The sequence below is a fragment of the Accipiter gentilis genome, chromosome W, assembly GCF_929443795.1.
Source record: "Accipiter gentilis chromosome W, bAccGen1.1, whole genome shotgun sequence".
NCBI classification, from domain to species: Eukaryota; Metazoa; Chordata; class Aves; order Accipitriformes; family Accipitridae; genus Astur; species Astur gentilis.
The window spans coordinates 7,407,594-7,433,047 of NC_064918.1; the positions used below are offsets into that span (position 1 = coordinate 7,407,594).

At 45.2% G+C, this 25,454-nt stretch overlaps 1 protein-coding gene across 1 annotated transcript in view; it reads right to left on the reverse strand.

Annotated features, from left to right (window-relative positions):
- Nucleotides 1–25,454, reverse strand: part of LOC126035393 (myocyte-specific enhancer factor 2C-like) — an 81,730-nt gene that overhangs the window by 41,669 nt on the left and 14,607 nt on the right. The window contains 1 exon segment of the mRNA XM_049793954.1: nt 11,782–11,788. Coding sequence (XP_049649911.1) covers nt 11,782–11,788 — 7 coding nt within the window.

The window sequence follows — 25,454 nt, forward strand, 5'->3', positions numbered from 1 at the left end:
ACCTCCCTTTATTATGTCTACTGAGATTCTTTTGACTCCCCTTTTCTCAGGGGCACAGAAGCCACCTTAGTAAGTTTGCTACCAATTACCCATTTGTGTTCCGCGACAGTGAGCACGTTATGACGCGTCCGTTTATCATGACTACCCCACCTGAATTGTTTGGCCTCATAGGCCATGATTTATTGAGCCAAATGAAGGCAATGTTAGTGACCCATCCTTTTTAGGAGCGGTCACTGAGGGGCAGCCAATCCTGAAAAATTAGCTGGAAAACAGATGAGCCTGTTTGGATTGATCAGTAGCCGCTAAATTCTGAAAGGCTGCTAAGAATACAAGAGTTAGTTGAGGAGCAATTGAGAGCGGGACATGTTGTTCCTTCTACTAGTCCATGGAATACACCAATATTTACCATTCCCAAGAAAACTGGGAAATGGAGACTGTTACATGATCTCAGAGCTATGAATGCCATGATGCACAGTATGGGAGCCCTGCAGCCAGGTTTGCCGTCTCCACTTATGCTTCCAGAAGAATGGGATTTGTTAATTATAGATCTAAAGGATTGTTTTTTCACCATTCCCTTGCACCCAGATGACGCTGAACGGTTCGCCTTTTTGGTACCATCGATTAACAAGGCAGAGCCCTATAAGAGATACCATTGGGTTGTGTTACCGCAATGAATTCGCAATTCCCCCACGATGCGTCAGGTGTATGTGGCCTGGGCATTAGAGCCTGTAAGAAAGCAGTTTCCTCAGTTAATCATTTATCATTATATGGATGACATTTTGATAGCAGGAAGGAACTTGCCACAGGATGAAATTTTAACTCAATTGCAGGACACCTTAAGCCATCGCGAAATAATGATCACTCCTGAAAAGGTGCAAAAGGCAGCACCTTGGAAGTATTTGGGGTGGCACATAGATGCTAGCAATGTTCAACCTCAGAAGGTTCACATAATATGAGAAATTTCAACGGTACATGATGTCCAGAAGATTGTGGGAGATATCCAGTGGGTGCGGAATCTTTGCAGTATCACTAATGACGATATGGTCCCTTTCGTAGAACTCCTGGGTATGAGCGCACGTGCAGATGAGAAACGGGAAATGACAGGAGAACAGCAAAAAGCCTTAGGATATATATCAAAGAAAATTGCATCTAGCTTTGCATCCAGATGCAATGAGGATTTACCGATCATGTTGATGAGCATTAATACAGGGGACTCTCAGAGACAACACCCTTATGCGGTAATTTGTCAGTGGGACACAAAGCGCTCAGTTCCCTTGAGAATTCTGGAATGGGTCTTCTTGGCCATGCGACCGGAGAAATCTATTGTAACCCGATTGGAGTTATTTGCACAACTGATCATTTGGGGAAGAATGAGGATTGTAGAGATTGCAGGGACAGAACCAGAAATAATACTAATACCTCTGGTAAAATGGTATTTGGAGTGGGGAATTCGGCATTCTGTAGCGTCACAAGTGGCATTAGTGGGGTTTGGAGGTACGATAAGTAATCAATATCCAAAGCATAAGTTGTGGTCACTATTGGAACAGCAAACCTTTGAGCAAAAACCATGGAGGTCAGAAACACCTGTACACGGGGTAACAGTGTTTACTGATGCTGGGAGAAAGACAGGTACGGCCGCCTGTACGTGGAAAGATGCTAACGATCAGTGGTGTGAGCATGTTGAAAAGGGAGAGCCTGGGGATTCTTTACAGATGTTAGAATTAAAAGCGGTGATTTGGGCACTGCAGCATTGGGCTAAGGAGCTGCTGAATATCGTATCTGATTCTCTTTATGTAGTTGGGGTGGTACAAAGGATGGAAAGAGCAATGGTAAAGGAGGTCACAAACAAAAGATTGGGCATGTTGTTTTTGTCATTACTACGCTACTTGAACTCTCGCAGTGTAGAGTACTTTATAACACATATAAGAAGTCATCAAAAGCTACCAGGTTTGTCAGAGGGAAATGAAAGAGCTGACCAATTGGTTGCAGCAGCATGGGAGCCTCCTCCAGGGCATTGTTTTCAACAAAGCACGGCAATCACATGCACCAACCCGCTAGAATGTAAGCAAAGCAATTTGACTTACCACTCACTGATGCCCAAGGCATCCTTAAAGCGTGCCCTGATTGTCAAAAGGAGGGGCTGGGCTTGGGCTGTGGGGTTAACCCACGAGGTCTTTTGCCATTGCAGTTGTGGCAAATGGACGTCACCCATGTCACGTGGTTTGGTGCAAAGCGTTCTGTGCACGTGTGTATTGATACCTATCCTGCTGCCATGTGGGCCACGGCACGAACTGGAGAAAAGGCCTTACATAGTGAATGACATCTTCATGCTTCTTTTGCAGTGCTGGATGTGCCTAAAGAAATTAAGACGGACAACGGCCCAGCCTATGGTTCTACACGATTTGCTTGATTTTGTAATTTGTGGGGAATTCACCATGGTACCGGTATTCCACATCTTCCCACAGGACAGGCTATTGTCAAATAGGCCAACCAGACCCTAAAGAACATGCTGCAAAAACAAAAGGGGGGAACCCAGGGCTTACTCCCAGAGGAACGATTGGCCAAAGCCTTATTTGTGCTAAATTATCTTAGATTGACAGGTGATCACAAAGACCCACCAATGGTAGTGCATCATGCTCTTTTACAGTCGGAAAGGATGCAACAAAGTACGGGAATCATGGTAATGTATAAGGACCCAGAATCCGGGAAATGGTGCGGATCAGCAGAAGTAAATCTTACTGGGAGATCCCAGCTAAGTGGGTCAAGCCATGGCTTCACACTGATGCTGGACCCGGAATTGTCCCAGTGGCAACTGGTACGGCACCGGCGGGTGCTGGAGCCACTGATCCGACAGATTCTAACTAATAGAGTATTACACTTTAGAGGACTAGTGGACATTGAGTCCTTCAGATAGGTTTTTAGAACAGCGTGCCTTATTGTGTATAGAACTTGCATTAGGTAAAAAGTGTGTTAAGCATAATTTGATTAAACATAGCGTGATTACGGGAAGACAGTGTGGGGTAAATGTAAAAGTTAGTTAAAGCCAAAATCAGGGGTAAGGTCTATTTCCATTAATAACCTGGGAACGAGGTTGATTGTGTTTCCACAGATACAGGCGAACGACGGACTCCTGTTCGATTTGCACGACCATCATCATCTGGAGCATCATAGATGATGTGGCAACATGAATACCACCTCAGCCGAAAACTAATGTATAGGTCACCTTGGCTAACATAACAGGTCAAGATTCTCTGCGCATCGCAACTGTATCGTAAAGCCCACGAACCAATAGACAAGATGGCTATGACTCGTGCAGTGCGCCTGGCCAGCATGCGTCATAGATTGCAACCGAGGCGGACTTTTGGCACCCGCTGGCCACGTGTGCTAAAACCCGTTCCTCTGCAAATGTATAAATACCGGGATTTTCCAAAGAGCATTGGGCTGGTGTACAGTGAGGCCATCGTTGCCTCTGTGGGGACGCCCTCGGAAAGCTGGCACCTACCGATTGCTGGGCTGAGTTCACGGAGCAAGATGGCACAAGAATGTATGGATGGTTCATCTTCCTCATAGTCCTCATGGTCTGGGTCATTAGGGGTAACGGGTTGGCTCAAAGAATTATGGGCATTATTGTAGTTATTGTGATTTTAGCTATTGTAATAGTTTTACCTTGTTCAGCTTGTTAAGAAAAAATGGCATCCCAAGCAAGCCTAGATTGCTCAAAAACAAAAGGGGGGAATTGTTGAGGATTTATTGGCTGGGCGAGGGCATGTGAGCAATCCAGCCATTAGGTGGGAACGAAGCATTAGTTTACAAAGTGCTGGAGCAGACAAGGACGCTGTGCCCTTGTACGCTGGGAAAAAGGAAGATAAGAAGACCCTGTGATGGGTTGACCCTGGCTGAACACCAGGTGCCCACCAAAGCCGTTCTATTACTCCCTCAACCTCAGCTGGACAGGGGAGAGAAAATATAACAAAAGGCTTGCGGGTCGAGATAAGGACAGGAGAGATCATTCACTAATTACCGTCACAGGCAAAACAGACTCAATTTGGGAAAATTAACTCAATTTATTACAAATCAACCAGAGCAAGGTAATGAGAAATAAAACCAAATCTCAGAACACCTTCCCACCACCCCTCCCTTCTTCCCGGGCACAACTTCACTCCCAGATTTCACCACCAAGCCCCCCCAGTGGCACAGGGGGACAGGGATGGGGTTTATGGTCATCACACGTTATTTTCTGCCGCTTCACCTCCTCAGGGGGAGGGCTCATCACACTCTTCCCCTGCTCCAGCGTGGGGTCCCACCCACGGGAGACAGTCCTCCACGAACTTCTCCAACGTGGGCCATTCCCATGGGCTGCAGTTCTTCACGAACTGCTCGAGCATGGGTCCATTCCACGGTGTGCAGTCCTTCAGGAGCACACTGCTCCAGCGTGAGTCCCCCATGGGGTCACTAGTCCTGCCAGAAAACCTGCTCCATGGGATCCTCTCTCCACAGATCTGCAAGTCCTGCCAGGAACCTGCTCCAGCGCGGGGTTCCCATGGGGTCACAGCCTCCTTCGGGAACCCACCTGCTCTGGCGTGGGGTCCTCCACGGGCTGCAGGTGGATGTCTGCTCCACCGTGGACCTCCCTGGGCTGCAGGGGGACAGCCTGCCTCACCAGGGTCTTCACCACGGGCTGCAGGGGAATCTTCGCTCTGGTGCCTGGAGCATCTCCTCCCCCTCCTTCTTCACTGACCTTGGTGTCCACAGGCTGGTTTCTCTTACATGTTCTCACTCCTCAGTCCGGCAGCTGTTTCTCTCCGTCCCAACTTTTTTCCTTCTTAAAAATGTTATCACAGAGGCGTTACCACTATCACTGATTGGCTCGGCCTTGGCCGGGGGCGGGTCCATCTTAGAGCTGGCTGGTATGGGCTCGCTCTCTCTCGAACACAGGGGAAGCTTCCAGCAGCTTCTTACAGAAGCCACCCCTGTAACCCCCCCCCCACTACCAAAACCTTGCCAGACAAAACCAATACATTCCACCCCTCGCCTCTGTGCATCACATTTTTAAGAACTATCATTAAAATCCACATTCATCACACAAAGTCTTCACTCACATCAACAAAAATAATTCCCCACACCAAAATCAAAATAATATCCTCACAAAACTGACAAAAGTGGACAAGCAACTCCTGGATGCCGAAGAATGAGATAAGTAACTGCTGGACACCTCGTGAAGAAGCTTGCACAGCCAATAGAGGATAAGATAGTGTCGCGTGAACCAGGGTATTGTACCAATTAGAGTATTGTATAAGGCGCATGCACAAGCACATAAGGTATATAACTGTGATAAAAGTTGTAGTAAATGAACTTCACTTGATGACATTGGTCTGTGCGTGATTTCCCCTGTGGATCCTCCGCAACAGCTTCCCTACTCTATAGCTCTTATTTTTCATTTTTGCTACATCCCTGGGCTGGTTGAAGTACTTAGGCTCAGATCCTACATAGTCTGAGAGTCTGGGTCTTACTGCTAAATCTCATATTTACTGTCATTAACAGTCCTCTCAAATTCTTGCCCAAAGTTCCAAATTGCCCAGGCACAGCCTATATGGTGAGAGACAATTTTATAAATGCAGGCTCAGCTGTGAAGAGCAGATGACCTCTCATCTCTATTCATGCTTTTCTGGCATTCCTAAAACCTCCATATGCATATGTCAGGGCCCTGATGGCACTATTGGGCCTTACTGGCCTTGTCCAGCCTCCCCTGGGGCCTTCCCCCACCCCTGCCCATGGCCCAGGACCCCATTTCGGCCCAGGACCCCATTTCAGTCCAGCCCAGAGACGCCATAGGAGTGCTGGTCTTCAGTTCTGCCACAGCCCAGCCCTGCTTGGCCATGGGCCCCACTGATTTGGGCCGGATGTGTGGGCTGACATCCCAGCCTGGCCTCAGCCCATCCCAGTCCCCATGGAGGTGCCTGATGCCCTGGGCTGGAGGCTGCCCCCAGTCTGCCCTGCTCCCTTGCTGGGGGTGATGGGACAGGCCCTGGCTGGCGAGGCCCTGCCCTGCCCACCCATGAAGCCCCCGTAGCTCCAGGCTCTCCAGCCCTCAGGGAGCTGCCCACCTTCACGGTACCCTGAAAGCATATTCCTTATCATGAAGGAATTAAAAATTAACTTTCTCTTCAGATCTTCATGTTGAGTACTGCCAACTACCTTAATGTTGCCAAAATCCGGAATAAAACTTCTTAACAGCAGTGAGAAGTTAAGAAGCAGGCACTCCTTTATTGCAGCGCTGGGCACGCGGGGGATCGCTCCACCTATCGTGTGCACCTGTCTAGTCTAACTGTGCAGGTTAAATACACACCTGTTATACATATTCACTAAATTTCTGGAAAATGCTATACATAATCATTAGCTTTCTGATAAATCATTAGGATATGTAAATGTCTCTTCACGCAGGCGCAGTGAAGGTCTCTGGTGGTCTTCAGAAGCCCTCTGGTGGTCTTTCATAGTCTTCCTCACTTGTCCGCTTCTTGACCTCTCTTAGGTGATTTTGTGCAGTATGATTCTCACCATCATCTATATTAGTTTACATAAAAATGCATACTATGTCTATTCTTAAATTTAACCTTTCTAATAATTGGTCCTTCAGTCACACCATCTGATTAATATTCTTACATTAAAACAATCATTGGCTAATCTCACTTAACTCTACTGACTGGAATCCTTGATAATTAGATCGAGGTGGGAAGGGTAAGGGGTTTCCAAGCAGCAAACTGGTGTCCATAACAGTTTCCTTAGTTTCCTAAAACAAAACACTACAAATCAACAAATCTTTGTCAAAGTTTCTGTGGTTAAATGATTTTAGACAATACTTGAATTCTTATGGTTACACATAGTACATTTTCTAAAGTTCCTAAGTTCCTATGACTACATTTCAAACTTAACACTCCCATACCTATGCTTCACAATTTTCTACTTCTTAATCAAGCCAAACTCTTTTATATAATTAGATTTCAATTTCTTTATCAAAATATTTGCAACATTAATGAACTGTTTACATGGATAAAGTATTAAAAATTAATTCTAATCCATGAATTAGTACCATCTAAGATTTGGAACATCCTTAGAGTCTGTTGTTACATGTTGAATATTTGCAGGTGCACACCCCAATTGCTGAAAAAGGGCATATGTGTCTGATACTGCGATGACCAGGCTCAGATTTCCTTGAAGACAGAGAGGCTGCTTCTCAGGCAGAAGTTGAAAATAAAGGAGTAGCTCTTTGGCCACTTGACAGAGCAGAACACACTGCAAAACACATTTCTGGAAATCTAAGGCAGCGTGACTGTGAGGGACTCAGAGACTGTGAGAGTCTGGCAACCATTTTGTCTCAAAAAACCAAGCAGGTAGCTGCACGCAGCCGAAATAGGACGTGCCCTGCAGAGGTGGGGTAGTGAACTGTTTCTGGGAGGCTTTCCAGCAGTTGTGCCTTGAAGAGGCTTTCTAGCGATTGTCTTTCTGGGAAGTTTTCTAGTGGTTATGCTTTGGACGTTTTGTCACAGATTCGGAGTTTTGCCACAGACCCTTACCATGGCAGTTGTGTAAACAAGTTAAATGGGATAAGGGGGCATCAACGACCCATCCCCCCCCCCCCCCCCAACTCTTTCCTCAAGAACTTTTGAGAAAACCCCACAACGCATGTGGGAAGGGCTCTTGGACGAGGGTATAAAAGGTGGAGAGGGGAAGAGACAAACCCCCATGCGCCGCCTGAGGAATCCAGACAGTTACTACCGAGACTCTTTCCTCACTGGATTCAAGGGTGGTGATACTTACCTCTTCTTTTTCTCTTTCTTCTCCCTTTTATCTTTTATCTTCCTCCTACTTTGTCGTTAGGAATATTTTACTACAGCTGTTAGGTGTCAAGTTTTTTATTCGAAATATCTGCTACGCCAAATTTAGCAACACTTGTGTTATAAGTCAACCTTAAATAAAGCACATTTTGAGCATTTAGGAGCCGTTGTTGTGACTCCTGCCCTGGGATTTCCTGAGCGAAACGGGGTGTTGAAATTTTCCCTGTCCCTCCTGAGTCATTGTTGTGACTCCCGAGTGCTGCAACGGACTATCTAAAAGATTACCTCCCCCGAGCCCACCGAGTGGGACGGGAGTGGGACGGGACAGTGACAAATCTAGGAGGCTAAAAATGTGAGATACTTTTTCAAACAGAGAAACAGATGAGTTTATTCACACAGAAAGACCATGAGAACAAAAATCTGACTTGTCCATCACAGACTATTACATTTCATGCAAATACTTTAATGCTGAATCAAGTACATGACTAAGTATATATGGCAAACTAATCTGATCACCAACACTGTAGTTTATGTTTTTCTACTATAATTGACATGCGGAAAACAGACTCCACAATCAGTGAGATTGTAAAGTAGGTATGTTCATTCAGCGCTGGGCAGCACGGGGGGTAGTCCCACCAAAGTCGTGCGCACCTGGCTTGGCAGTTCGCTTTAAATTTATACAGTCAAGTGTTACATATACATAGAGTTTCGCAATACGCTTATACATAGGCATTACCTATCCCCGCTTCATATTAAAATTAGCTCCAGAAAGCCATTTCCATAGTCTCCTCTCAACTGCGCTTGCGTGGTGCCTCCTTATGGTGGTCGTCTGGTGGTCGTGAAGATGAAGGCTGTATGTCTTCTTCACGGTGAACTCTTAACCTTCTGTCCTTGTGCAGACTCAGCTGCTCCATTGCATTTATCCAAATCCCAAGGCCAGTCTTGGCTGGTTCTTGGGGTCAACTACTGCTTCTTATCAGGGACTATCTCCTGTCCCAGCCAGCCTCAACAATGCAAACGTTAAACATCACTTCTCATCCCCTTGGGCCATGTCTACCTCTATTGAAACTTCTTTAACTTCATTATAAGCTAGATAATTATTAAACAATTCCTATCTACATTCATATATCTACTATATCTACTAAGGTTCCTTTGGTTCCCCGTCTCATAATAAAATACATATTTAAATGTTTTTAAAGTAGTTCTTGCACTAAGCATTCTCCCACCTTAGACTATTTAAGGAATTCACATCTTAATAAAATAAATGTAGAGGTGGCACCTGACTACATAATTAGCCTGTGATCACCTACATGAGGAACTGTAAGCAGCCCTTCCAAACATTTCTTATTGCAATTAGGTTTCCCAAGTGGCAGGCAGACATTTCAGAACATCTCTGGACTCCCTCCTTCCAACCTTTGCATATATATCACATACGCTGTGAGGGTATGGTATGTGTTTCAAACTCTTGTCAACACGGAGGGGGGGAAGTGCTCTGCCTGCTTAAAGCTGACATCATCTTTATTCCTCCCTTTATGCTCAACACAGAAACAGAGCAACAGGTGATCCAAGCCCAGGTCCTGATTGTGTTTTTTAATTTTCCAGTAGTTATTATTGTCAGTATGCTTATATTCTGATATTGTCTAATCATAACATCTTACTATTTGCTTTTGCAATCCTTTAATTGCTTCTAATTTCAGGAATTTCAGAGCATATAGCTTTAATGCAGAAATGCTATATTTCCTATATCTTTTCTTCTGATTGTATTGATTAATTTGTTTCCACTTCCACAACACTGTTTTGTTCTAAATATGTTTGTATATCAATACCTACGTCTATCTCAGAAAACATATATTTCAAATGATCTTGTTTGGTTTGATGCTTTCATCCAATCAGCACAATAAATAAGTTATAATTAGTGAGAAAAATCACTTAAGAAAATTACATAGTGGTCTTCAATTTTGTGCTTTATAAAGACTATGCTTTTATAGTTCAAAAATATGGGAACTGCAGAATGAGCATCAGAACCACATTCCTGCGCATTATAGGCTCTCTGGTGGTTTTTGAAGTCCAAATATCAGGGACCAGATAGTTACTTAAAGGTGTCTTACCATCGTGAAATAGCTAGCCTACCATTGTCACTGGAGCTGTAGCTGTTACCATGAGGAGTAGACAGTGCGGTATCTCCTACCTTGCATAGCATTCCTTCCTCACCAATTGTTCACATTTGCATAGGTTAGTGTCACTCTCTGCACTAAGAATGCAGAATTCTTTTACACTAAAGTTCAGTCTATTAGAAGAGGTCAACACCAAAAATCTAAGATGGTTTTCAACAGTGCTCATCTAAAATTTAGTCTGCATGACAACTTTTATGAAAATCTTGCAGTAAGTGGCACAGGCCTGTTCTCCTAGCATGCACAGGATGCACAAAATTACATCAGGACCTCATCTGTCTGAGATACACCCCTCCAATATATTTTCAGAACTTAGCTGCCCGCTTATGATTTTAAATTAATTCTTATTCCAGTAAAGCAATTAAATAATGCATATTATAAGCATGTGATAATATATCCCTCCATCTTGTATGCTAGCTGAAAAGATGCTCCATTCTAGACCCTTCTATGCAAAAAACCCCAGTATTTTTTCTTCATTTATATGACCTGTTCTAGAGTCAGAAGAAATACAAAACAGATTTATGTAAGAGGGAAAACTACATTACTGGAAAACATAACCTTTTCTGAAGATATATAGGAGCCTGGGAAGAGTAGAGTCTAAGATTGCCAAAGAGCCTTTTCATAGAACAAATAATTTGCTTTTTTGGCTGCTCCAAAGCAATTATGATTTTAGGGAAAAATGCTTTTTAAGTGAAAAATATTTCAGGACAAGAAGTAATTCCAATTATAAATTGAGTAATAATTTGCAAATGTACTTTTTTTGCTTCCCCAAAGAAATTTTAGAAATAATTGTTAACATCTTTTTTTCATTAACAGCACTAAGTAGCTACATGTTAAATTGTCTATTTTTGTTAAATGCACAATTATTGAAAAATGAAGAATTCAGTTTAAAATTCAATATCAGAAAAACTTTAAAACTACATATTTTAAACACAAAACATACATCCTTATATTTCTAACCTGTCTATATCATTAAAAGAGATATACACACAAAAGGAGAGTTTTGCACCTAGATAATACTACTTAGATTTGTTTTGAAATTTAAGCAGATGCAAAGAAAAGACTAGTAACTAACCCTGCCTCGTCTTCTCTGGCTTTTTTTTGTCTGGGAGACTGTTTCAACTGTTTTCAAGGGAAAAATCAGCTTGCAAGATATTTAGAAAACTGGAATCTGTGGCTTGAATATCTTAATCGAGGAATCATAAGTTAAAGAGCAGAGGTCACGTTAACTCAATACTGCCAGGAGCTTCTGTGTGTGGCTGCAGTCCCAGTTACAAGAGGTTGACAGCATTTCTTGCTATCCTTCCCAGAGCAAAGTCATTGCTGCATTCCAGATCCAAGAGACATTAACTGTTTCTTTCAGGACTCAGGGTAGGCATGAAATCCAGATGTCTGCTGATTTGCAACGCCTTTTTATATTTTCTGAATATGAACAAGAATATGAATTGCAGTATACAACATAAGACAGTGTGGTGGAGTGACGGATGCACTCAACCCCCTCTTAACCAAACCAGCAGCAGTTTGGTACAGCCTCCTGTCGTGGTTTAACCCCAGCCAGCAACTAAGCACCACGCAGCCGCTCACTCACTCCCCCCCCATCCAGTGGGATGGGGGAGAAAATTGGGAAAAGAAGTAAAACTCGTGGGTTGAGATAAGAACGGTTTAATAGAACAGAAAAGAAGAAACTAATAATGATAATGATAACACTAATAAAATGACAACAGTAGTAATAAAAGGATTGGAATGTACAAATGATGCGCAGGGCAATTGCTCACCACCCGCCGACTGACACCCAGCTAGTCCCTGAGCAGTGATTTCCCCCCCCCCCCCTCACATCCCAAAGTTGGAGCGACCCAGGTTCGTGGATTTCCTTTGTCAGAATTAAGGTGAAATGACACCAGGGGAGTTCAAACAACAATCAACTTTTATTAAACCTAGCTAACTTTGTCCAAGTACACATGAACTTGTTAATATGAACCTTGCAACATGTCATTAAGCCACTGTTTGAGAAGAGGAGGGAAGTATAGAAAAATGAAATCGAAAAAGGAACATGAAATGTATCAGAAGGAGAGCCCTCCCATTGAGTCACGAGGTTCAGAGCAGACCCCCTTGCTTTCTGGACTCCTTCTCAGAGAGGAGCTCAGGGGTGGCTAGATCCACTCCTAGTCTCAGACTTGGTCAATGGTTTATGTTTCAAAGGATGAGGTGTAGGGACTGTGGAAAAGAGAGAAGGAAAAGAGGGAGAGAGAGAGAGTGAGAGAAAGAAAGAGAGAGAGACAGAAGAGAAGGGTTTCACCAGTCCTGGGTCCAGCGTTGGTCCAGCCAGCGTAGAGATCCAGTTCTGGAGGGCATGCACTGAGGACTCGTTCTCTCTTCTTTTATAGTGTGTTAGTTGATGATCTCAACATGCACAGTTCCCACACCTGGGGTTCACTGGAATCGGTCAGTGAGCTTTGTGGAGGAGGGGGTTCATTGTGGAGTTGCCTCTCTTTTCCTGCTGGCATGACCAGTTAAGATAGAAGCACAGTCCCAACTTCCATGGGGCCTTCTTCCTCCAGGAAGGCATAAATTGTGTTCCTTCTCCTGGTCACTTAAGATAAGGAATTGGGGCTCTGGAGAAGTGCGTTCCCAGCCTCTGTGGGGCCCTCTCCTCTGGCGACATTGTCCTGTTCACAAAACTCCAGCATTTTTACAGAGACCATTTTCTGCAGCAAAGCTCTTTTAGCAGATGTTTGAGACACTGAATTTGTCAGACCGTCACACCCCCCACTTCCCAGTTCCTATACTAAATGGGACGTCACATGGTATGGAATACCCTGTTGCCACTTTGGGTCAGGTGCCCTGGCTGTGTCCTGTGCCAACTTCTTGTGCCCCTCCAGCCTTCTTGCTGGCTGGGCATGAGAAGCTAAAAAATCCTTGACTTTAGACTAAACACTACTTAGCAACAACTGAAAACATCAGTGTTATCAACATTCTTCGCATACTGAACTCAAAATATAGCACTGTACCAGCTACTAGGAAGACACTTAACTCTATCCCAGCTGAAACCAGGACAGTATCCACCCCTTATTCTATACCATTGATGTCATGCTCAGTTCCCATACCTTTAGTAACGTTAGTTACATCCTGATCAATCATCATCACCTTTCCATCCCTTTGAGACATATGAACAATGATATATATATATATGTATACACACACAGAGATGTCATTCCTTTAGTTTATGGGTTATGTTCATAAAACATTTGTTGAGTTCATTTAGTTCCTGACTCTGGGCTCCATCTGTCATACCAGTCTTTCTGGGCAGGAGGGATGGTGCAAAGTCCTCTCAGTTGGTAGAGCAGGATTGGGCTTCAGTGCGGTGTGGTGAGCAGGTGACATCTGATGCAGCAGGAGGATGGTGTGCACCGTTGGATTGTTGCATGCTGGAGTCAGTTCTGGTTCCATCACTGCTGCGCTTTGCTCAGTTTTATCACAGTTCTTTCTTGCTTGATCTAAGTGATTCTTACTGTAGTACTATGGATATAGCATATAACAATTATAGTAATGATAACATACAGTAGCAGGGTTATATAGCAACTGATATCATACAGTTTAATTCTGACTATTCTCACCTAGAATCAAATTCCCTTGAGGCACACATCGGAGTTCCCCATCTTTTCGCATCACCCACCAAGTACACCCAGGCCCTTGAGCAAAAGCAATCCCACAAATGGGTTTACCTTTGCCTGAGGCAGGAGTAACCCAGACTGATTTCCCTAACATGTTTTTCATGTGCACTACAGGGACTTTATCTCCTTCTACAGTACATAAAAATTCTGACTGGGCAGGGCCAGTCCGACTGGCAGATCCTCTGGTGTTGACTAACCAGGTGGCTTTTTTGCTAAATGTGTATCCCAATGTTTGAAAGTTCCGCCGCCCATTGCTTTCAATGTAGCTTTTAACAGTCCATTGTATCGCTCAATTTTCCCAGAGGCTGGTGCATGATAGGGGATATGATACACCCACTCAATGCCATGCTCTTTTGAGACAAGGGGAGTCAAAAGAATCTCAGTAGACATAATAAAGGGAGGTGAAAGATGATGTTTAGTGCTTACATTGTTGAAATTAGCTGAGGTAGAGACAGTCCTTGATAAGAAGAGCTGGTCCCAAGAACCAGCCAACGAGGTAAAGACAGTCCTTGATAAGAAGCAGGAGCAGGCCCCAAGAGCCAGCTAAGACTGGTCTTGTGGCTTGGGTGAATACCAAGAAATCACTGAGCCTGCGCAAGGAAAAAGGTTACTAGCGGTGATGAAGAGGAGTCATCTATCTTCATCTCTGTGACCACCAGACGACCACCATAAAGAGGCCCTGCACAGGTGCAGTTGGGAGGGAACTATGGAAATGACCTCTCGGAGCTAATTTTAATATGAAGTGGGGATAGGTCATGCATATGTATAGGCGTATTGTGAATATGTAATACCTGACTGTATAAACTTGAGGCGAACTGCTGAGTTGGGCATGCACGACTTTGGTGGGACTATCCCCTGTGCTGCCCAGCGCTGAATGAACATACCTACTTTACAATCTCACTGATTGTGGAGTCTGTTTTCCGCATGTCAGTTTGGCGAGCCAAGCAGGAGACTCTCTACTCAGCTGCGGGACGGACTGCAGAGCGGACGCCCCAGGCACGCCCCTAGCACTTTCCTCGGAGGAGCCTCCACTGCCAGCCGCTCACCGCAGGAGCAGACAACAACCTCCTGAAGCTGTGAAGCAAACGGTATGTGTCACAGAGGGAGCCTGTAAATCGTACGGGCCGGGGCAGCTGGTAAATCGCACAGAGACGTCTGGTGTGCAGCCTAGTTCCCGTATGGGAGGAGGGTACCCTGTATGGTAACAAGGGGGGATTTGCTGACCAATAGAGCGGCCGCTAGCGATCTTGAGGGTAGATCGAGCAAATCCGGGGTGACTGCTGCATCCCAGTATTGGGAGCCAGGACGGACCTGTCGATGACTGGTATATAAGAGGAAGGAGAAGGGTAAGCGCACCCCCTCGCAATTGCGCTTGGTTTATTTTTGCAGCTGCTGAAGGTTGTCAACTGGAGCAATGCTTGTATGATGTGAATGTTTGGAAATTTATGTTAAAGATTTTGTGTGGGTGTGTGGAAATGATATGTTGAAATTTATAGGTCTATGTATGTTTGTTAATGTGTGAATGTCTTTACGTATTAATAGGGGTGATTCCCTGCTTTGTATGTGGGCTTGCAACTGGACTATATAATAATTAGCATCCGGCTTGGGTTTTGTTGAAGTGTAAATGTTGTGGGAGAAGCTGGTACTGTACATCTAGCAGACGGAAACCAGAATGCCTTGAGTGTTTTCTCCAAATTCCACACTTTTATGATTGGGAAAGAGCCCACTAAGAATCCAAAATACTGAGATTGGTGTGTAAAGGAAAATTTAATTCCAGAAATTTGGGACGTGTGGGAGGAAAACTGGGGAAGACTATAAAAGAAGTGTAAGAAACAATTTGCATGGAAGCTTATTAAAAGGAAAAGCCAAGATCAAACTTAAAAATCATTAGGAGGAGTTATAAAATGGGAAACAATCAAGGAGGAATATTGAGGAAAAGTCCTAAGGGTTGTGCAATTGCCCACTAAAAAGATATTGTTGGGAACGGAGGTACGGAAAGTAAAAAGAACCTTATTAAATACTGCAATCAATGGTGGCCGTTGTATAAGTTAGAAAGTGATGCTAAGTGGCCACTTAATGGGTCACTAGATTATAATACTCTATTACAACTAATGCTGGTTTTAAGGAGAGAAGGAAAATGGGATGAGGTTTCGTATGCAGATATGTTTTTCACCCTCCAAAACCATCCGGAGTGGCAAAGGGACTGTGGAATGGTACCCCCACAGGACCCCATGGTGCTTGCACTTGAGTGAGAGAACAACAAGGAGCTTAGAGGTAAACTGAGGCGGTGTTGTTTGGCATGTAGTATTGGACAAAGATGTACAAAGACAAATAAAATTCATCAGGTACCAGAACAAGATCTAACTGATTTGTTTAAGCCTCCCCCTCGACCACAGGAACAGGATGCAGACTCGGATAGAACTCCGACCCCCCCGAGCAGTCCTGTATCTTCCCGTACTAGGAAGAAAACTACCTCAACAGCTTTACAAGTACCTCTCCGAGAGGCAGTGGGGCCAGATGGTGGGAGGATGTTAATCAAAGTACCCTTTTCTACTGCTGACCTAGGGGAATGGAAAAAGGTTGCAAAAGATTATAGGAGAGATCCGATAACGGTAGCTAAGCATTTCCAATTTATTGTAAAACAGCATAACCCTGATTGGAAAGATATACAGCTATTATTGGAATATATGACTGAGACAGAGAAACAGTTGATTTTAAAAACAGGAGGGAACCTCGCTGAAGATCATTATAAGATTACAGGAGGGGACGTTAAGGAATATTTCCCTCTCCAAGACCCAAAGTAGGATGTTGTGATGGGTTGACCCTGGCAGGATGCCAGGTGCCCACAAAAGCCGTTCTATCACTCCCCCATCCTCAGCTGGACAGGGGAGAGAAAAATATAACAGAAAGCTTGTGGGTTGAGATAAGGACAGGAGAGATCATTCACTAATTACCGTCACAGGCAAAACAGACTCAATTTGGGAAAATTAACTCAATTTATTACAAATCAACCAGAGCAAGGTAATGAGAAATAAAACCAAATCTCAGAACACCTTCCCACCACCCCTCCCTTCTTCCCGGGCACAACTTCATTCCCGGATTCCTTCACCAAGCCCCCCCAGCGGCACAAGGGGGACAGGGATGGGGTTTACGGTCATCACACGTTATTTTCTGCCGCTTCACCTCCTCAGGGGGAGGGCTCATCACACTCTTCCCCTGCTCCAGCGTGGGGTCCCACCCACGGGAGACAGTCCTCCACGAACTTCTCCAACGTGGGCCATTCCCATGGGCTGCAGTTCTTCACGAACTGCTCGAGCATGGGTCCATTCCACGGTGTGCAGTCCTTCAGGAGCACACTGCTCCAGCGTGAGTCCCCCATGGGGTCACTAGTCCTGCCAGAAAACCTGCTCCATGGGATCCTCTCTCCACAGATCCGCAAGTCCTGCCAGGAGCCTGCTCCAGCGTGGGGTTCCCACGGGGTCACAGCCTCCTTCGGGAACCCACCTGCTCTGGCGTGGGGTCCTCCATGGGCTGCAGGTGGATGTCTGCTCCACCGTGGACCTCCCTGGGCTGCAGGGGGACAGCCTGCCTCACCAGGGTCTTCACCACGGGCTGCAGGGGAATCTTCGCTCCGGCGCCTGGAGCATCTCCTCCCCCTCCTTCTTCACTGACCTTGGTGTCCGCAGGCTTGTTTCTCTTACATGTTCTCACTCCTCACTCCGGCGTCTGTTTCTCTCCGTCCCAACTTTTTTCCTTCTTAAAAATGTTATCACAGAGGCGTTACCACTATCACTGATTGGCTCGGCCTTGGCCGGGGGCGGGTCCATCTTAGAGCCAGCTGGTATGGGCTCTCTCGAACACAGGGGAAGCTTCCAGCAGCTTCTTACAGAAGCCACCCCTGTAACCCACCCCTCCCCCCCACTACCAAAACCTTGCCACACAAAACCAATACAGATGTTAATAGATCTGCACATATGGAAAGATTGCAGGGGTATCAGGAGTGGATTATAAAAGGAAGGGAGAGAGCAATCCCCCAAACTATAAATTGGTCAGCTTTATATGCAGTTAAACAGAGTCCTTCCGAGTCTACATCCGAATTCCTGGATCGACTGAGGGATGTAATGCGCCGCAGCACACCGCTGGATCCTGGGTCAGAGGTAGGAATACAACAATTAGTCTCCCTGGTTTTGGGTCAGTCTACAGGGGATATAAGGCGCAAACTTCAGAAATTACGCCCTACAGAGAGTAGGAATTTAGAAATATTATTGGATGAAGCATGGAGAGTATTTAGTAAAAGAGAAGAAGGATATAGGCAAGGGCAAAGGAAATTAATGGCTGTTATCCAGGAAGAAAGAGGAAGAGGGCCTAGACGAGACTTGCCCTGACTGGGCAAGGATCAATGTGCTTTGAGTAAGAAATTTGGTCATTGGAAAAGGGAATGCCCAAGGAACAAGGAGGATCAGAGGGCTCAAACAGAAAGAACGGTAGCCCCTGTGAAGGGAGACTGACGGGAACCTGGGGAATCTACCCTAGCGGATCCACTGGTTATAATTAAGCTAGGGAAAACACAACAAGAGGTAGAATTTTTGGTAGATACAGGAGCAACATACTTGGTTCTGAATCAGGCTTTGATGCCCCTGGGAAATGATTATGTCATGGTGAAAGGAGCGACTGGCCAAAGTGAAAAGGCATATTTTTGTAAACCTTTAGAATATAAATTAGGAAAACAGTGGGGCATTCATAAATTTTTATATATGCCCAACTCCCCAAAGGCACTTTTGGGAAGGGACTTGTTGGAACGATTGGGAGCAAAAATTGTATTCAAAAAGGGAGAAATTACTCTGGAGGTAAAAGATCAGCAATATATTCAAATATTGAGCCTAACCTTAACCAGTCTCCCCCTAGAAGGAAACATTAACAAGGACATCTTAAACCAAGTGTACCCAGGGGTATGGGCTACAAATGCACCTGGAAGAGCGAAAAGTGCTCCACCTGTTGAAGTTAGGATCAAGGAAGGCCAAAAGCTGGTAAGAATTAAACAATATCCCCTAAAGAAGGAAAACAGAGAAGGAATCTGGCCAGTGATAGAAAAAATTTTGCAGTTGGGATTATTAAAAGAGTGTGAGTCTGAATTCAATACCCCTATATTACCTGTTCGGAAGCCTGATGGGTCATATCGGGTGGTCCAAGACTTACGGGCGGTGAATAAGATAACTGAAGATCTTTACCCAGTAGTGGCGAACCCATATACCCTGTTAACCGTATTAACACCTGAATTGACTTGGTTTACTGTTTTAGATTTGAAGGATGCTTTCTTTTGCCTCCCTCTCCATGAAGCCAGCCAAAAATTATTTGCATTTGAATGGGAAAACCCCAAGAGTGGTCGAAAGACCCAGCTCACTTGGACGGTGTTGCCACAAGGATTTAAGAATAGTCCTACCATTTTTGGCAATCAGCTTGCGAAAGACTTAGAATCCTGGGAAGCCCCGTCTGAGGAGGGGAAGCTGTTGCAGTATGTGGATGATATCCTGATCGCCACCAAGACAGAGAAAGATTGCATGACATGGACAGTGAGTCTGTTGAATTTCCTGGGACTCCAGGGGTACCAGGTATCCAAGAAAAAGGCACAGATAATGCAACGCAAAGTGAATTATTTGGGCTATGAAATTAGTGCGGGACAAAGAACTTTGGGACAGGCCCATAAAGAGGCAATATGTCAAACTCGGAGATCTCAGACAGTAAAAGAGTTACGGACTTTTCTGGGAATGACAGGGTGGTGCCGATTGTGGATCTATAATTATGGATTGCTTGTTAAACCACTGTATGTGTTGACAGCCACTGAGCAGAGACACCTTGAGTGGAACAAGGAGACCGAACGAGCCTTTGAGCTACTGAAAAAGTCTTTGATGTCGGCCCCGGCCTTAGGACTCCCAGATGTGTGTAAGCCGTTTCTTCTTTACTCCCATGAGAAGCAGGGCATTGCCCTGGGAATATTAGCACAAAACCTGGGCCCATATCGACGGGCAGTTGCCTACCTCTCTAAGCAGTTAGACACGACTGCAAAAGGTTGGCCTGGATGCCTGCGGGCGGTTGCGGCTGTGATACTAAACATACAGGAAGCCGGAAAGTTTACTCTGGGCCAGAAAATGACTGTTTTGGTGTCTCATACAGTATCAGCAGTACTGGAAACAAAAGGTGGACACTGGCTCTCTCCACAAAGATTCCTGAGATATCAAGCTATATTGGTAGAGCAGGATGACGTGGAGATTGTAGTCACTAACATTGTCAACCCAGCTTCTTTCTCAGCGGGAACACAGGAGAACCAGTACATCATGACTGTTTGGAAACCATCGAAGCAACATACGCAAGTCGCCCAGACCTGAAAGACAGCCCCATGGAAAAAGGGGAAACTTGGTTCACAGACGGAAGCAGTTACGTCCTAAATGGTAATCGACATGCGGGATATGCCATCACCACCAGCCAAGAGGTAATAGAATCAGGGGCTTTGCCCATGAACACCTCCGCACAGAAGGCAGAAATAATTGCTCTAACCCGCGCCCTGGAATTGGCCCAGGGCAAAGTTGTGAACATTTATACAGACTCAAAATATGCCTTTGGAGTTGTACACGCACATGGAGCAATTTGGAAGGAGAGAGGACTATTGAGTTCTCAAGGGGAAAATATCAAACACGCAGAAGAAATTCTGAAGTTACCAGAAGCTGTCCAGCTCCCTAAGAAAGTAGCGATTATGCATATTAAGGCACACCAGAAAGTGAGCTCAGATTTGGAAAAAGGGAATGAGCTGGCAGACAGAGAGGCAAAACAAGTGGCCAAATCAAAGGTAAAAACAGAAGGGGCCTTAATTCCTGATAGGCAGATTTCCCTAGAAGGTAAGCCAGAATACACTAAGGAAGATCAAAAGCTCATTACAGATTTAGAAGGGTCATATAATGAAGAGGGGTGGGCTCATACCCCACAGAGAAAACTAATCGTTCCTTCTTGCTTTTTATGGCATTTGATACTGGAGGAACATAGGAAAAGACATTGGGGAACAGAGGCTCTGTATAATCATTTGATAAGAGAAATTGTGGCTAGAAATTTATACACCACGGTGAGACAGGTGACACAACAGTGTGATCTTTGCCTCCAGACTAATCCTAAGAACACCCCCAAGCCAGAAATGGGCCAGATTGGAAAAGGCAATGGGCCTGGACAACAATGGCAAATTGATTTTACAGAACTTCCAAGAAAAGGGGGGTATCGATATCTATTGGTATTAACTGATACCTTTTCAGGTTGGCCAGAAGCATTCCCAACAAGAACAGCTAAAGCTCAGGAGGTAACTAAAATACTGGTACAAGAGTTAATACCATGTTTTGGGATTCCAGCAACCATATCCTCTGACAGAGGACCACATTTTGCCTCAAAAATAGTACAACAAATTAGCCGCCACTTGGGTATAGATTGGCAGCTTCATACTCCATATCACCCCCAGTCGAGTGGTCAAGTGGAAAAAAAGAACCACTTAATCAAACAGCAAATTGTGAAATTAGGACAAGAAGCATATCTGACATGGCCTCAGTCTCTCCCTTTAGCCCTTCTGTGTATACGAACAAGACCAAGGGCAAAAGAAGGACTGAGCCCCTTTGAAATTCTGTATGGACAACCCTATGAAATACAGAGAGGGGTGTCTCTACAAGCAGGGGATGAAATTATGACTTCTTACATGGTGGCATTAGGTAAGCAACTTAGTAAAATCAGGAAGCATGTGGTAGGGACTCGAGGGAGAGGTTTGGATGGGCCTGTGCATAATATACAACCAGGAGATTATGTGTATATAAAGTCTCTTACAGAAAAAACTCTGGAGCCGCAGTGGGAAGGACCATTTCAAGTACTACTTACCTCCTTCACCGCGATTAAGATCAAGGAACAGAATGCCTGGATCCATCACACTAGGGTGAAGAAGGCACCCAAAGGACAATGGACTTCACAAGAAAAAGGACCTTTGAAGCTCAAATTTGTGAGACATTGATTGTTATGTTCCTGAGTTGGACCTTGTCCAAGGGGCAGGCTTGGGATCGAAATACTTACTTAAATATGACAGAGAGTATCTCAAAAGTACTACATGTATCAGATTGTTAGGTATGTAATCCCCTTCCTCGGGGGAACATGGAACTCCCCTTTTTAGGAATCCCAACCACAAATTGGACATCTCTTATTAAAGACAGGCCAGACAGGAATGGATCATGCCCTCATGGAAAAAGAAATACCCAGCGGGGACCCAACTTTGATCTGGAGGTGCCCAACCCTAAAGAGGTCTTAATTACTGGCCGTTGCTTAAATATTACTGATAATATTTGGGGAGACATGGATAATTGTAGCCTTGCAGAAAATCTGGGAACCTTTGATAAAGGAAAATTAGAACGTCTTGGACTAAACATAAGTATCAGTTTCTATTATATCCGGAAACCAAAGTGGGGGCCAGGAAAGAAGGGGCGAGAACAAGACAGAAGGGAGACGCATCTCAGTCCGAGATGCAACATAGGGCCCGGATACTGGTGGCTCTGTGGGGATGGCAGGGCCAGAAAGAGTTTACCCCAGAACTGGAAGGGACACTGTGTTCGAGGATACCTTGCACCTCAGACCAGTATATTCGAGGGAGCTTTGCCTCCCCAAGGGTTTTTGAGAACACCTTGGCTCCTTGTAAAATGGACTGAAAACCCACTAGTTATTCGAGGTACTGGGTACCATAGTTTTGTCCGATGGTTAATCCCCTCTTTAGGGGTAAGCGAGTTGGAGAAAGCTATCGTGAATATATCTGCTACATTAGAGATTATAGAAAGTGCTACAATTGATGCAATTCGAGGGCTGCAACTGGAAATACAATCCCTAAGTAAAGTAGTACTCCAAAACAGAATGGGATTGGACATGCTTTTAGCAAAAGAAGGGGGCTTATGTGTAGTTATAAACAAAACTTGCTGTACCTATATCAATCAAAACCAATGAAATGAAACAGATCTTGAGGAGATATGGGAAAGGACTATGGGCTTGACAGGCATATTAGAAAAACTAACCTCCTGGTTGCCAAATTTGACATGGTTAAAGCATTTGTTTGTCACTATAATAATCATCATTCTCTTGTCTGTGGTCCTTTGCATAGTGGTTCGATGTGGCCTTTTGTGCTGTAAGAGTACAGGAGACTTTTCCAGGGAATGGAAAAAGAATCAGTTATGACGAAAACTCAAGACCAACAAATACTTTGAGAGGATGCTAGATAGGGAAACAATGTATCAGAAGTACTAGGATTAAATAAAGTAAAAGAATTTACTATTTTCTAGAAAAGGGGGGACTGAGAAAAGGGGAGTCAAAGAATCTCAGTAGACATAATAAAGGGAGGTGAAAGATGATGTTTAGTGCTTACATTGTTGAAATTAGCTGAGGTAGAGACAGTCCTTGATAAGAAGAGCTGGTCCCAAGAACCAGCCAATGAGGTAGAGACAGTCCTTGATAAGGAGCAGGAGCAGGCCCCAAGAGCCAGCTAAGACTGGTCTTGCGGCTTGGGTAAATACCAAGAAATCACTGAGCCTGCGCAAGGAAAGAGGTTACTAGCGGTGATGAAGAGGAGTCATCTATCTTCATCTCTGTGACCACCAGACGACCACCATAAAGAGGCACTGCGCAGGCGCAGTTGAGAGGAGACTATGGAAATGACCTCTCGGAGCTAATTTTAATATGAAGCGGGGATAGGTCATGCATATGTATAGGCGTATTGTGAATATGTAATACCTGACTGTATAAACTTGAGGCGAACTGCTGAGTTGGGCATGCACGACTTTGGTGGGACTACCCCCCGTGCTGCCCAGCGCTGAATGAACATACCTACTTTACAATCTCACTGACTGTGGAGTCTGTTTTCCTCACGTCACTTTGGCCCAGGTGTCTATGAGGTTGTTTCGGAAATGAGTCCCATTGTCTGACTCAATTCTTTCTGGGGTGCCGTGTCACCACAAGACCTGCTTCTCGAGGCCCAGGATAGTGTTCCGGGCAGCGGCATGGGGTACAGAATATGTTTCCAGCCATCCAGTGGTTGCTTCCACCATTGTAAGCACATAGCGCTTGCCTTGGCGAGTTTGTGGGAATGTGATATAGTCAATCTGCCAGGCTTCCCCATATTTATATTTCAGCCATCACCCTCCATACCACAGGGGCTTCAACCACTTGGCTTGCTTAATTGCAGCACGTTTCACATTCATGGATAACCTGCGCGATAGTGTCCATGGTCAAGTCCACCCCTCGATCACGAGCCCATCTATATGTTGCATCTCTTCCCTGATGGCCTGAAGTATCATGGGCACACCGAGCCATAAATAGTTCACCCTTATGTTGCCAGTCCAGGTCCACCTGGGCCACTTCAATCTTGGCAGCCTGATACACCTGTTGGTTGTTTTGATGTTCTTCATTGGCCCGACCCTTCGGTAATTGTGGGTTGTCTGGGTCATGATGAATTGTCTGTAGCACAGCTAATTCCCTCAGATATTGGATACCTCTTTCCATGGTGGTCCACTTGCTTGATTGACTGTCCTGGGTTCAGCTGGGATAGAGTTAATTTTTACAGGTACCTGGGAGGTGGGGGGGGCATAGCCAGGGCAGCTGACCTGAACTACCCAAGGAGCTATTCCATACCATGTGACATCATGCTCAGTATATAAATGGGGAGCGGGCTAGGGGGAGTTCTCTCGACTTTCAGTGGGGGAAGTGGTGGAGCGTCAGGTTCCAGGTGGTGAGCAGTTGCACTGAGCATCACTCTTTTTGTATAATCTTTCATTAGTACCGTTGTTGTTGTTGTAACCTTTTTTTTTTTTTTTATGTTGTCCCAGTAAACTGCCTTTATCTGAACCCTCGAGGTTCCAGGGTTTTTTTTCTTTTCTCTCCTCCGTCTCCTCCCTATCCCACCGGAGGGGGGCGGGAGGAGTGAGCGAGCAGCTGCGTGGTCCCTTGTTACTGGCTGGGCTGAAACCACGACATTGACATATAACATCTTCCTTAAAGGGGTACCTTTCCTTCACACTTGACAGGTGTTGCCTCCAGAGGCTGATGGCTTGTGTCCCTTTTCCAATTGCCTTGTCAATGCCACCTTCCCTGGCAAGCGATCCCAGCTGCTTGGCTTCCCTACCTTCTAATTCCAAGCTATTAGCCCCATTGTCCCAGCATCGGAGGAGCCAGTTGATAATGTGCTCACCTATACGGCGGCCAAAATCTTTTTGCATATTCCGCAGCTCACTCAAGGATAGGGACCGGGTTATTACCTCTGTTTCTGCCTCTTCCTCCTGTTCCTGTGATGGCCCTGGTTCACCTTCATCCTTCGCTAAGCGAACTGATTTTTTTTTTTATATTTCTTTTTCTGTACGGGGGCAACTGATACTGGTGCAGGTTAGTCCTCTGGTTCAGTTGCAGTATTGCTCGCCGGGTTTTGGATAACCACAGTGTCTGTTGCCAAGGTTTGGGTAGCCACAGTTCTCATCGCCGGGGCTGGAAGGGTCACGGTGCCCGTCGCCAAGGTCTGGGTGGCCGCAATGCTTGTTGCCGGGGCTGGAGGGGCTGCAGCGCCCGTTGCCGAGGTTTGAGTGGCCGTGGTGCTCATCGTTTTGTGGTTAGGTCCAGAGACTTTCTCTTCCCCTTGAGGGTACTGAGTGGTGTCGAACAGGGCTCGATAGGCATGGGCCAGGCCCCAGCACGTTGCAGTGATTTGTATCTCTCTGGAGCTGCCGGGGTGACAGCAT